Source organism: Hakea prostrata, chromosome 11 (assembly GCF_041222555.1).
Source record: "Hakea prostrata isolate BN-2017 chromosome 11, UWA_Hpros_2, whole genome shotgun sequence".
Classification (NCBI taxonomy): domain Eukaryota; kingdom Viridiplantae; phylum Streptophyta; class Magnoliopsida; order Proteales; family Proteaceae; genus Hakea; species Hakea prostrata.
The window spans coordinates 20,955,965-20,969,547 of NC_142610.1; the positions used below are offsets into that span (position 1 = coordinate 20,955,965).

General features: G+C 35.3%; 1 protein-coding gene across 1 annotated transcript in view; it reads left to right on the forward strand.

Moving 5' to 3' along the window:
• Positions 1 to 977: 977 nt before the first annotated feature.
• Positions 978 to 13,583, forward strand: part of SOS1 (sodium proton exchanger, putative (NHX7) (SOS1)) — a 71,936-nt gene continuing 59,330 nt past the window's right edge. The window contains exons 1-3 of the mRNA XM_089139397.1: positions 978 to 1,405; positions 4,093 to 4,143; positions 9,484 to 9,575. Coding sequence (XP_088995523.1) covers positions 1,063 to 1,405; positions 4,093 to 4,143; positions 9,484 to 9,575 — 486 coding nt within the window. The 5' untranslated portion in view covers positions 978 to 1,062. The remainder of the gene's footprint in view (positions 1,406 to 4,092; positions 4,144 to 9,483; positions 9,576 to 13,583) is intronic.

The window sequence follows — 13,583 nt, forward strand, 5'->3', positions numbered from 1 at the left end:
CACTGTATTTAGTATGGTACAATTTTAGTATAAACGAACCAATGTCACTTTTGTTATTAGTTCATTAAGATCATAATGAAATTGCGATCAAACAATCGATAAAATTTGATATTAATAGAGACAAAACAAGTAAATCTAATTAATAAAGACAAAACAAGTAAATATAAGAAGAGAAGTGAAAGACGGAACGAAAAGCTGAAACAGTAAATTAGGGATAGGGTAAAGGTAAAGTGTTTTAATTGTAACATTACATTTATATCCTTTAATTTGGTACGGTACCAATTCGGTACATACTGACAGCATGAATACCTGAAATCCGAACTGTCAGAAGAAATTTTGTTTTGATACGTACCGTATTGAATTTTGAATGGTAGAGTACGGTGCGATTTTAGACTGTACGGTTGAATACGATTAGACGGTTTTAATATACAATTGACATTCTTAGCATTAATATAGTCCTCTTTCTAACAGCATAGAAGAAAACCTCAAGAAATAAGTAATTACATTGCTGGATCTGCAACTGAAGCCTGATGGTCTTAATCATAAATGATAGAAAATAAATATTGTGACCTAATTTTTTCCGTTAAACTTGGTAGAGATCTCATTATCTCATTTGATAAAAATGAGACCCCACGGATCAAGGAAAAGAAAGTTGGTACACGTCATTGCAGATTTCGCCATTTAAGAAAATAAAAATGAAAAAAAGAAAAAGAAAAAACTGAGTGCGGTTAAAAAGAACAATCTTTTAATTATATTCTAGAATATTTATTATTCTGAAAGCGCAGAGTTGCAAGCTTGCGGCGGCTTTCGGAAAGAGAAAAAAGTAAATATCTTTCTTATTTTAAAAAGTAAAAATATTCATCCAATAGCCTCTCAACACGTGGAGCATTGGTGCCTTAAAACACGCGGCGCTATTGTCTCAACTTTTTTTTTGTTTTTTTTTAGGTCAAAATCCCTACTTTTTGATAAAGGTGTCATCGTTCCAATTGCCGATACTAAGTGGATTTAGTTTGGTTTTGACCTTCCTGCTCGCGTTCGTGGTTACATCAGCCATCAATAAAAATGTCTTTAAGTTCATCATTTTTTTCATTTATAACCAAAATATTGTTGAGCCTTCCAGAACCAAGGCTCGATCTCGCCTGGAATCCTTCGTTTGCGTCTGGCGTGGAAAGAACACAGAGAGAACCACACTTGCTGTCACTGCAAATTGGAGAAATGGCGGCGATCGCTGAAGGGCCCTTTCCGACGACGATTCAGGAGGAGAGTACCGGTGAGCCATCAGATGCTGTTGTCTTCTTTGGAATTAGTTTGGCCTTGGGTATTGCTTCAAGACATCTACTTCGAGGCACTAGAGTTCCTTACACGGTTGCCTTGCTCATCATTGGCATTGGTCTTGGAGCTTTAGGTCTGTTAAACTAACCTCTGTTTCTCTTTAATTGTAGTTCTTGTTCTTATTGCTGTTTGTGTTCCAATGGTGTTATTGGTGGAAGTTTTTATCGATTTGGGTTTTTAATTGTGTTTTAATTTCTCGATCAAGGAAGGTGTCAAGACTTAATTTTTCTGTTGGGATTTGCCGCCGGGACTTACCGTCTGCCAGCTTTGAGTTTTGGATGAGTGTCAAGAGTGTAACTGTGCTGTCAGAAGACTTAAATAATTCATTAGTCTTAACGTTTTCCTGCAAATGATTGCAATTTGGAGGTGGTAGGAAATTTTTGCACTTATCTGAAGTTCGAATTAACTGGGATTCCCCCCCTTTATCGGATTGTTGGTTGGGGTGGTGGGAAGGGAAGATTAGCTTCTATACCCATTGCTTGTGCCTGTTTGACTGGGAGATGAAGTAGTCATTCCTGAGCTGAAAAGAAAAATGTATCTGATCCTACTCAAAGTAGTTGATTCCTGTTATTCTGGATTAGTGGCTCCTACCTTTTTACCTAATTGCCTTTTTAAATGTTGATGTCATTGTTGCACTGGTGCTATTTTTTGAATAAAGAAGGGAAAATAATTTCTTTCTTTGCAGATGTAAGGTTGATAATTTTAGTGTTTTGGTCATTGATGTCTAACACTAGTTTAACATTATGGGATCCCTGACACTAGTTTTAGAATTTAGGGTTTGCCCAAAATCTTCCAGCAAATGAAATAGAAAATAATATGGGATGTCTAGGGGCTACTGGAAAGTTGTGGGAAGTTCTCAGGAATGATATGGTTCATCTGATTCAGATGGGAACTGGAGCAAAAGATGAGGAAACAAAATTATGTGTGATGGGTTAATTTGGAGAAAGGGAAAAATTGGTGTTTTATCAAAACCCAAGATGGGATCCTTTACTAGGTAAAAGGATATTACACTAGGGAAAAAGGGAAGGGAAAAGGAAGACTATGGGTGGGGTTTTCAGGGGTTTAGGAATGGTTCTCCGGAGGCCTATGGGTTGGATCTTGAAAAGTCTCGGGCAATCTTGGACTCTCTTTCTTGCTTTTTTCTTTTACTTTCTTCTTTCTCCTTTCTTTTCTTTCTTTTTTCTGTTCTTTTTTGTGGTTCTGCCACAAGACTTAGAAAGGGACAGGGAGGGGCCAAGAGAGAGAGAAAGAGAAGGGGGAGGGGGTCCAAGGTGGACGAGTCACGAGGGTGGGGTGCTGCCTAGGGTTATTGTAGGGGTGGAAGGGGATTCTTGGTGGCTGCAATGGGAGGGGAAGGGTTTCTTGGCTGTTGTACTTAGATTCAAATTCTGCTGCTGGAGTTGTTGATTGGCTGCCGGAACTAAAGGAAGGAATGCTGCAATTGAAGTGAAAGATCTGAAAATCCGCTGTGGCCCTCCCAAAGAGAACCATGAGCTGTTTCCTACAAACCATATTCAATTCTTATATCACTGCAGGCTAAAGTTTACAACCATTGGCTGGTTTATTTATAGCCTTACATAAAAAAGAATGAACTTAAACTAGGAGACTCTACCTGGACTCAACTAAGACCAACTTAACTAGGGTTTCCTTTATAAATTAGGATTCCTTTTTACAACTAATTAATAACCACATAAATTAAAAGAACTGACTTATCTATGAGAGTCCAACTTTAAAGAAAGTCTCCTAAGGACTTTAGAACTCAAGTCTCAGATCAAATGAAGACTTCTAAACAAAACATGATTATGGAAATAAAGAAATAAATTCTGAAATTAAATTCCAGCAGATAGTTAGGGCTGAAATTGACCAAATTACCCCTTTTAGGTTCAGCCAGCCCTGGATGGGCCTACTTTAGGGTTTTGTCATGGGCGGGTCAACTCTATTCACATCATTATGCTATCATTTGAACCATCTTAACATGAATCATACATTATACCATGGGTTTAAACTTAATTAACTTAATTAGCTCAAATCCTGAGTTTCAACTTTCAATCCATTAACCATTGAAATGTGCATTTTCATTAAAATAAGCTAATCGATTCATTAACCCTTGAAAATCATGATTCAGATCATAATTACCTTATTGCCATTGCTTAGTCCAATATGTGCTGGCTTCTCCTCGAACTGGACAGTGGAGACCTACTAAGTCTATAATAAAATAATATTAAATATAGAACATGGCATGTGGGGCATCACATATAGCATCTTTGTATAATTTCCTTTTGTATTACTTCTTAGAGTTCTAATGAAAAACAATCTATTTGATTCAGTCATTGGTTTAGTGTGAGATAAGAGAAGGTGCTAGCATTGGAAGAGCCGAAGATGAGTGGAGCACAGGTTCAGGGAAGTGAAGGATTTGGATTATTTTGTTACAATATGAATTTGATATATAGTGGATATGGTTTTACAAGAAATATATAATTAAATAGTAACATTTAGTCTCATATCTTTCATAACTAGATGATTTTGGGCAACTTGAAGGGTCTAGATGTCTTAGAAGATCTAAGTTTTAGTACCACGGTAGAGGTATGGCAGATGATCCAATGACCAGTCTTCTTGCAGTAATGTTTGATGATCCATCTAGATTAGTTGGTATTTTGCTCTGTAGATTTTGTATTTCATTTAAATCAATCTTATCTTTCATCACTGTTAAGTAGATTGTCTACATATATATTTTTATGTCTCTTAATCTATAATATGCAGAGTATGGTACAAATCATCGACTAGGAAGGGTCGGCGATGGAATTCGTATCTGTAAGTTAAATCCAAGTTCCTTAGTCTTCCTGCTCAATGAAATGTGTTTGTTTATCTGGTGGTTGAGGAATATTTCCTTGTTGAGAGTTATATTTTTGCCATGTGGAATTGATTCTTTTCAGATAATTTCGGCTTTGGGTAACAAATCTTTTTTGGTATTGACCTGAATGATCCAACTTGAAATCTGGATAAGGATTTCATTTATTATTTTTTAAAGATGCTTTGTCATCCTATATGATCACTAAATCCTTGAGTTTAACAATTGGATATCCTTTGGAATGGCCACAATTTAAATCTAGTTTCGCATCTCTATTGTATGGCTGACCAAGCATTGGAATTCTTCCCTTGTATTTTTTTGCCAAGGAAACCTTTTCTGCCAATTTCCAAAACTTTATTTTTACAAGTGGTTGATGTAGGGGGAACCCTAGAGACTGGGGGGGTATAATAAAAGGGCAACAAACAAAGAAAGGGATCGCAGCAGCTAATAGATGATAAACATGCTGATAATAGACAAATAAAAGGTAATAACCAATATCAGCCTAAAACTAATAAGCAAGATTAAAGAATACTCAATAGGGAAACATGGGGAAGGAGATTATGCAATGTAACACCTAATGTTTTTTGGATGAAATGTAACACCTATTTGAGTGCATGTTAGACAAGAACTCTTAATGCACTTGTTATCCTAGTCCAAAGACGTTAAAACTAACAATAAAATCCAGCAATTATTGAAGGGTAAAGATCCTAGGTTTTAATGCAAATAAACCTACTGCAAGGAGTGCTAAACAGACTGTTTTAAGTTAAAAAGAAGGTGAATATTTGAAAACAGCGGCATATGCAAGTACTTATCAAAACTGGGGCAGGGTTTTTCTAAGTAACAGCGAAAAGGAATTCCTGCTGGTTCTGACCGTGGCTGCTAAACATCAGTTAGAAAGTAATAATAAATGAAACAGGGGTAGATACAGAAAAAGAAGGAAAGGAAAAAAAAATGAATGCAAGAAAGGGACGGTAGGGTTATCGTTGCTGAAAAAAATAAGGGAAGGAAGAATATATACGGATTATTAATATTGCCCCCTATATTCTAGCTTAACTACTAAAAAGACCCTATTCTTTATAAAATTACTATTGCCCCCTTACTTCTAGCAATGTTAAGAAACCATTATGGTTGGACGTTATAATGTCTGTTTTGCCCTTCTAGAGTTAAGAAGCCAAAAGGCAGTACCATATGAAATACCAATTTTATCCTTGTTTATTGTTATTTTAGATCCCAAAAACTCGAATTTTGATGAGATGAAAACGGGTTTACCCCCCCACCCAAAAAAAAAAAAAAAAGAAGAGATGTTCCGGTAAGAGAAGAAAACAATTTTTTTTCCTTTTCTTCATTCTTTTATTTTTTATTTTGATAAGAGAAGACTATTTAACACTTTAGGTTTAGGGTTAATTTTTTCCTTAATTATTAAGGGTAGTAATATAATTTGGGGATAATAACTGTTGCCCCTTGTACTACAGCATAATTACTACTTTATCCCCTATTATTTTTGAAATTGCTAATCCAACCCTAGACTGTCTATAATTATTGATGCCCCCTGCCTTTAAGCTCCATTGGTTAAGTGATGATATGCCATCTTTGATTAATTCAAAAATCTAAAAATTACAGTGGAGTTTTATATTACTTATTTACACTTTATATTAAATTATATTACTGCCCTTATTAATTATTAGGGAAAAATTAATCCGATACCTAAAGTGCTGAGCCATCTTCTTCCCCTGTCAAAATAAAAATTAAAAAGGAAAAGAAATAACTTGTTTTCTTCTCTTACTTTTTCTTTTGAAAAAAAAAAAAAAAGGTCTTTCTTCCTTTCCCTTTCAACGATTCTGAAGCCAACTCTTTCCTCTCTCTAGATCAAACCCAAAACCGAGATTCAAATACAAAGTAAGAATTTTTTTTTAGGAGAACAACATATCGCTACGGAAGAAACAATACAAATTCAACCTACAATTAGAGAGAATAGAGGGAGAAGAGTCAAAAGAAACATTAGATAAAAAAAGACTAAGAAGAAGATTGATAGCAATGGGAAGAAGAACAAGAAGGGTTTCAGGTAGTTTTCAAGCTGGGAAAAGAAAAGTAAAGACTACATTGACAGTTGGCAAAGGATCAAGCTGCCCCAGCAATGTAGGTTGATGAATAAACTGCAGTTTCTGCAAATGGGTTCAACTAAAATTCTAATTTTGTAAATTAAATTAGGGAAATTTTGACTTTCTGTTTCCTTTCCTGTTTGATGTTCACATTTTAGCACTTAACTGAATTGAAGGATCTGGTGAGGTCTAATCCAAGATTGTGATTACTAGATTTATTGCTGTAGCGATTTTTTCTTTTTAATTTCATCTGAACCCATTCTTGATTCCGAAAAACAAAATTTCAGGAAGTTCCTAGTTTTAATAGGTTGTAATTCCCAATATTAAGCAATTGTGAGAGGAAGAAAGTGCTAAGTATGGTTTTTATTTATTTACTTTCCAATGTGATGTTATCAATTTTAGGAAGTTCCTACTTCCAATAGGTTGTATTCCTTGTGTTGAACTATTATGAGGGGAAGAGATTGCTAAGTATGTTGTGTCTAAAATAAGTATTTTGTTTTTTTTTCTTTCTAAATGAGGATAATATTTTCTTTTAGTTTCTTAATTCTAGTAGGGCAAAATAGACATTAAACATTTAACTGTAATGATCACTTAACATTGTTATGAGTGAGGGGGATAATAGTAATTTAATAAAGAACATGGTGCCTTTAGTAATTAAAGTATATTATGGGGGGGGGGGTTGGGCAACAATAATTATCCCTATAATTTAATATAAAGTGTAAATAAATAATATAAAATTTTAGGGTTATTTTGTGGTTTTTTGAATAAATAAAAAAGCCATATCATCACTTAACTAACGCAGTGTAATGGCTGGGTGGGCATTAATAATAACAAGCAAAGTCTAAGGTTGGATCAGTAATTTCAAATAGTATAGGGGATAAAGTAGGAATTAAACTATAGTACAGGGGGTCAACAATAATTATCCCTAAAAATTTTCACCATAAATATCCAAAATATCCTTTTATAGAGTTTTTTGGTTCCTAAAATTTAGTTACTATTCCTTATTTTTTTAACTACTTTAACAAGTAATTTACTCTCCATTTTAATTATCAATCATAAGCTTTGTAAAAAAATTTCATTTAAAATAAATTTGAGCCTTCCATACTGACTTTATTTTTGCTAAACCAATTTCACAATATCTTTTTTATCCATTGTATCTTAATTTATATAAAAATAATTCTTTAATTGTTAGGAGTGAATTGGTGGAAAATTCTAAAATTTACATCAATATTTTTAAGAGCAAATTACATTTACATCCCTATGTTTGTAGACAATTACATTACACCCCCTATAATTTATTCTATTATGTTTACACCCCTTATGTTTTTAATTATATAACTATCGTATCCCTACTATTAGAATGATAGGGTTAAGTGATGAGTCATCATGTAATGTATTTTCAAAATTCCCAATATTATCCTTCTTTATTTCAAAAAGATAATGCATGCACCACTTAACCCTATTATTCTAGCAGCTGGGATATGGTTGTTATATAATTCAAGACATAAGTGGTATAATTAATAGAATAAATTATAGGGGTTGTAAACATAGTTGTTTACAACATGAGGGTGCCAATCTAATAGAATAAAGTATAGGGGGTGAAAACATAAACGAATATATGTATGGGGAAAAGAACAAAAGGAAGAGGAAATCGTACAGCAGAAAATATTAAAGGGAAGTGAAAAGAACAAAAAACCGTAAAGGGGAATATAACTAATAAAAATATCGAGGCAGAAAAGAAGGGGAAGTTTTTTGTCAGAAGACGAACAGATAATTAGTAGAAATATAAAAGAAAAAGAAAAGGAAAGGTTTTCGTGAGAGAAGGGGCAAAAGAAGAGGAAAACGAAAAGGGAGCTGGGTAAAGGGCTGTTAAACAGAGAGAAGGAAGAAAAAGAAAAGGAAACTAAAGCAAGGGGCTGCTGTACAGAATAGAAAGAAGAAAAGAAAGACAGAAGTAGGTGGCACAGTAGTTTGACTGCCGTGCAGAAGAGGAGAAGAGGGCAGGGGCTGTTCACGCCCAAAAAAAGAGAAGAGAAGGCAGAAGAGAGACTCACCGTGAGAGAAGGGGAGAGAGGGGTGAGATGAGGAGATAGAAGACCTCAGAAAAGATTCCTGAGCAGAAAAATAAATTTGATTTTAATTCATTCAATAATTCAATAATCTGAATCATGCATACATGGCTTTATAAGAAAGAAAACTAAATTCAAACGGCCAAGTCTACTACTCAAAATCCCAAAAAGAAACCCGGGTGATCCTAACACTAGGGTCAACACTTGAAACCCACAAAAGGGTCAACACTTGAAACCCACAAAATAAGTTTAATTGAAAATAATCCTTGGGCTGATTGGATCGATCCAAAACCCAATTACATTAGAATAACACCCCCCCCCAAAAAAAAAAAAAAAAAAAAGGAAAAAAGAAAAAAGAAAAAACAAATTAACCTGAAATAACCCACATAAGTCTCAATGAAGAACCAATTAAACCTAAATAAAACAAATAAGCCACCTATGTATGGTACTTATCGTCGAACCAATGGAATTTGCCAATCTGGTAGCCTCTAAACTCGTTGTTGATCAACATAGGTGCTGCAGTGGTTTTTTTGTCCTGGCTGTTAAATGAAACTATGTTGTCAATATCAACATTTATTGATCATGTTCCATCTCAAACACAATTTCCTACATCAAAATATGGAGTTCTGAAATTTAGTAAAGGACTAAAATTTGTAACTTTCTTTGAACATGTGGGAATACAAGGCTACAATTTAGATATTTTTAGGGGCCAGATATTGGAGATGGGACATGAAACAGGATACATGGCTGTCGGGGGAGCTATCTATACAGTAGTTGCCTTGACCAAAGGACTTCGTACACATGTAGTTCTAAAGTCGTGGGATATATCACTAGCTAATCCTGATGCAAGGGTAGAGGTTGTTCTGTTGTGAGCAGGTTTGAGTCCAGAAGCAGCCTATCTGTGAAAGCCTCATGCACTGATACACCCATTAATTTACAATCTAATCTTGATGGCTGCAAGAAAAAGGATATTCTGCTTGTGTTGTTTTTTATTTTAAAATTTTTTCTTAATTAACATAATAGATACTAAATTTATCTTGCTAGTGTTAAGAATAATTAATGAAATATCAACTTATTGAAAGGTTTGTTACTGCTTTTTGTAATCTATTGGGGGTTTTTGTGTTGATAATCACAGGGGCAAATATTAATCCCGACCTTCTATTGGCTGTTTTTCTTCCTGCTCTTCTTTTTGAGAGCTCATTTTCAATGGAAGTGCACCAGATAAAGGTTCGTGTACTACTCTTTTCGTTTTCATTCGTCATGTACCTTCTTTGTGCTCCCCCTTTGCTTTCATAGAGGAGATTACCATTGAAAAAGGAAAATTTTTAACTTGGCCAGGTCAGAAAGGGTTAATGAGAAAAAAACTGAGATGCGCTTATAGGCAGATGAATTAAAAAAATGTTGAGATTGTAACCATAACAGGTGAAACACCTAATGACTCCTAACATATAGAAAATGATGAGAAATTCTAGAAATATATACAAGTTGCTTACATTTGTAATGGGACAACCTAAATGTCAAAATGGTTAGTAAACTTTTCTTGGGCCACACTTCCTTGTCACGTGCAAGGTTTGCAAACTTGATCTTGGGTGCCAACTTGGTGGTCAAAAAAAAAAAGGGAAAGAGTTGAGATAATTTTTTATTTTTTTCTTGAAATTATAGCCAGATTTGGGCGGGAAGCATCAAATTGATGTAAATTTCCAAGATATATCTCTGAGATCTTGAGATATCATGTATATATATAGTGATATGACCGAGACTTGAACTTGTATGTGATGTCGTCTCTGTCAGCCAAAAAGGAGATATTTCCAATATCTCTATGAGTTCTTGCATTTTGGTTATATGCTTGACATGGACCAAGAAGGTTTCTCCATGTGACAAGGGACAACCACAGATTCTCAATGTGACAAGGGACAACCACATACCCATCTCACTGGTCAAACTTTTGCCTAAAACAACCTTATGAAATATTCAGTAAAAAAAAAAATTTCTTGTGAAATTAGTAAAAGAGGGTATAGAATGTTCTAAGATCCAAATACTAAATAACACTAAATATTTCTCTGGCATGTTTACAATAGTGTCATTTTAGAGAGGTTTATATCGCTGTTGATAGAGCATTTCAGAAATTGTATTGATTCCGTTTGGAAATTATTATCTTGTCACAGACATTATATGATTCTCTATATGGTTTCATAGGCTGAAGTGTCTTTCAGTGGAAACCTAGGTCAGCTTACTTCTTGGCACGTGACTTACCTAGAAAAGGGGTTAGAGAAGCCTCAACTTGTGTTACTGCTTATAAGGACGGCAAGAGTTTGGGTATGGTGGTCCAGAGGGGGAGTTTATTCATAGACAGTTGAAAGGCAATTCTGCTCTGGCATTCAACAGGATTTTATTTTATTTTTGCAGTTTTTATAACATGTATCATGTATAAGTAATAGTTTTTACAGAATAATCAAAATTTGTCTTGAATAAAGTCTAATTTAGAAATTGTGGATTCTTTCAAGGGAGTTGCTAAGACCTAAATTCTGGATGTGGATTCCATCCAAATTTGGTCAGTGGCTTGAAAAATCCAATCTCAGTGCAGGTAAGAAGCCAAAATCATTGTTTATCCAAAAGCTCAGACTACTAAGGACTACTAAGGACTAAGGACCATATGTCATGTGACTCAGGGCAAAATATGTAGGGGCAAAAACGCATACACAAAATGATGTGGCTATGCATAGAAATTAGGATTAATTTATTTCAAAGATAAAATCTATATATTTTATTAGTTTAATTCTGTTTAGAGTCCTATGTGGAGTTTAGGAAAGTAGAGTTTTAGTCAGTTGAGCTCCACATAGAGTTAAATGATATTCAGTTCCATATTAGGAATATGTTCTTTCCCCCCTCTTCTTTTAAACAGTGTGCACTCCCATTGGTGAAGACAGATTTTGAATTAATTTTTTTTTGTGGGATTGAGGTTGATGGCTTCCATAAGATGTGTATGTTCTCCTCTGCTCTGATTTTCTCTCCCTCTCTTCTCAATCTCAGTCCTATTCCTAGGTTCCCTATTTTCCAAATATTGGTTTCTGAGTCTTTTTCCTTCTGTGTGATACCAGCAGAAATCAGGAAAATATTCTGTTGGATCATCAAGACAGGTCATCTGGTCCTGTGACATAAGTTATAAACTCTCTTCTCTTGGGCAATTATATTCCTGCTTCAGTTTAATATGTTGAGAATGATGACTGAAGTTCAGGTCCAGTTTGCTCTCAATCGTCAGGCTCTGGTTGCAGAAGTTTCCCTGAGGCTATTGCTTGTCTCAGGACCAGATGACCTGTCTTGATGATCCAACAGAATCTTTTCCTGATTTCTGCTAGTATCACACAGAAGAAAAAAGACTCAGAAACCAATATTAGGAAATTAGGGAACCTAGGAATAGGACTGAGATTGAGAAGAGAGGGAGAGAAAATCAGAGCAGAGGAGAACATACACATCTTATGGAAGCCATCAACCTCAATCCCAAAAAAGAAAAAAAAGAGGGTAATATGTCATTTCATTAGTCTTTGTTATAGTTGATGGAGAGTCCCTTACAAAAGGCTAATATGTCATTTAATTAGTCTTTGTTATAGTTGATGGAGAGTCCTTGTAAGGGTTGAGCTATAAATCCATGTCCAATTAGAGTTTGTTTTCAAATTCAGTCAAGTTGTTAGAGTCCAACTAGGACTCCTATGTTGTTTGCAATTAGTATGTGTTAGGGCCCTAGGATGAGGCCATGTGAAGGAGAGAGAGAGAATTAGGGTTAGGTGAAGGTAATAAATAGAGGGACAATTGAGTGGAGAGGTATAGAATGTTTTATGAGAGTTCTTGGGCAGCCGTAGGCTGAGGGACACCACTGTGAGGTGTGGGGGTGACTGGCACCATTAAAACCAGTTTATCAGTGTTATTTCTTGCAATTTTAGAATTGATTTTCTAAGATATTATCAGGGTCTTATCAGTATGTCAAGGCTTTATATAACCGCCCGTCACATGTAATGGCTATTCTATTCACATTATTATTAAGATCGGCTATTGCAGCCTGTCTTTGTTGTTCTCAGAGAATAACATGCTCCACCAGTGTAAGGTATCTCCAGGTGCTTGAGTGAAAGGGTCTGTAATGAAGTCAAGCTGAGATTTCTCTATGGCTATGGCTTCTGCTTGCTTACAGTTCTGTCCACCATCATTACCAAGGCTTTCCTTCCAAGTATTTGGTAAGCTGGCAATCTCCCATGATCCCGTATCCCTTCCTTCTCAGCTTTTTCTTTCCTTGAATTTTTGGACTCCTCAAAGCCCCCAAAACAAGAACCCTCATATCTTCCAATTTAACCATCCAAACCCAACCAAAGTTTGGGGATCATAGACTTACATCATTTGCCCGGATTCTGTCCAATTTCAACCCATTTTAACACCTGTAGACCATTTTCCCATGTCTAAAATATTCACCCATATCTCCAAGATGTTTCTTGGTCCCATTTGAGTTGGTTCTCATAAAAGAACTTGGAAGACTGTTCCTCATTAAATTGAGGCTACATCCATTATGCTGTTCATTCCCACTCAAGCATTTTCAGTTTCAAGAATGCCCCTCCACCCACACCTGAATCCTCTACTTATAATCTGATAATTTACAACTCTACCACCCCCCACCACTTTGGATTAGTTACAACATTGCAATCCAAGTATGAACTTCTGTTTATTTATAATTCTGTAACTAGTTTTTTGAACTTCCAAATACTCACGAATTGCCACTTAGCTTATGAATTGAGATATCTAATACTTGGGTTGCTCTATGAGCAATGCAATTTTCCATCCTGGATTTGCATTACAAGCCCCCACATTTACAAGAGATCTACCTGACTTCTTGGCTTTCATACAATGTTGAAGTATCAAATCCAAAAGCTTAAAGCTCCTAGGTGGAAAGGACCAAGTGGTATGTGAAGTCATCCGATGTCCTAGAGTTACTCCTGTCTCCATTAGTTCCTGTGACAACTATTATTCATGTTTCCTTTGTTGCTTTTTATCAGAACCATGAAATTAATAAATTTATTGACCGCTAAAATAACACTTAGAAGAAGTGGTGAAAAGACATGCATGGCTTAGGCCTTGTATCGAGTATGACCTTGACTAGAGCTGATTAGTTCTTGGAAGGCCGGGATGCATGTAGCCGACCCCATTTAGTTGGGCTGGGTTGTTGATTGATTACTGAAATTTATCAGCAATTTT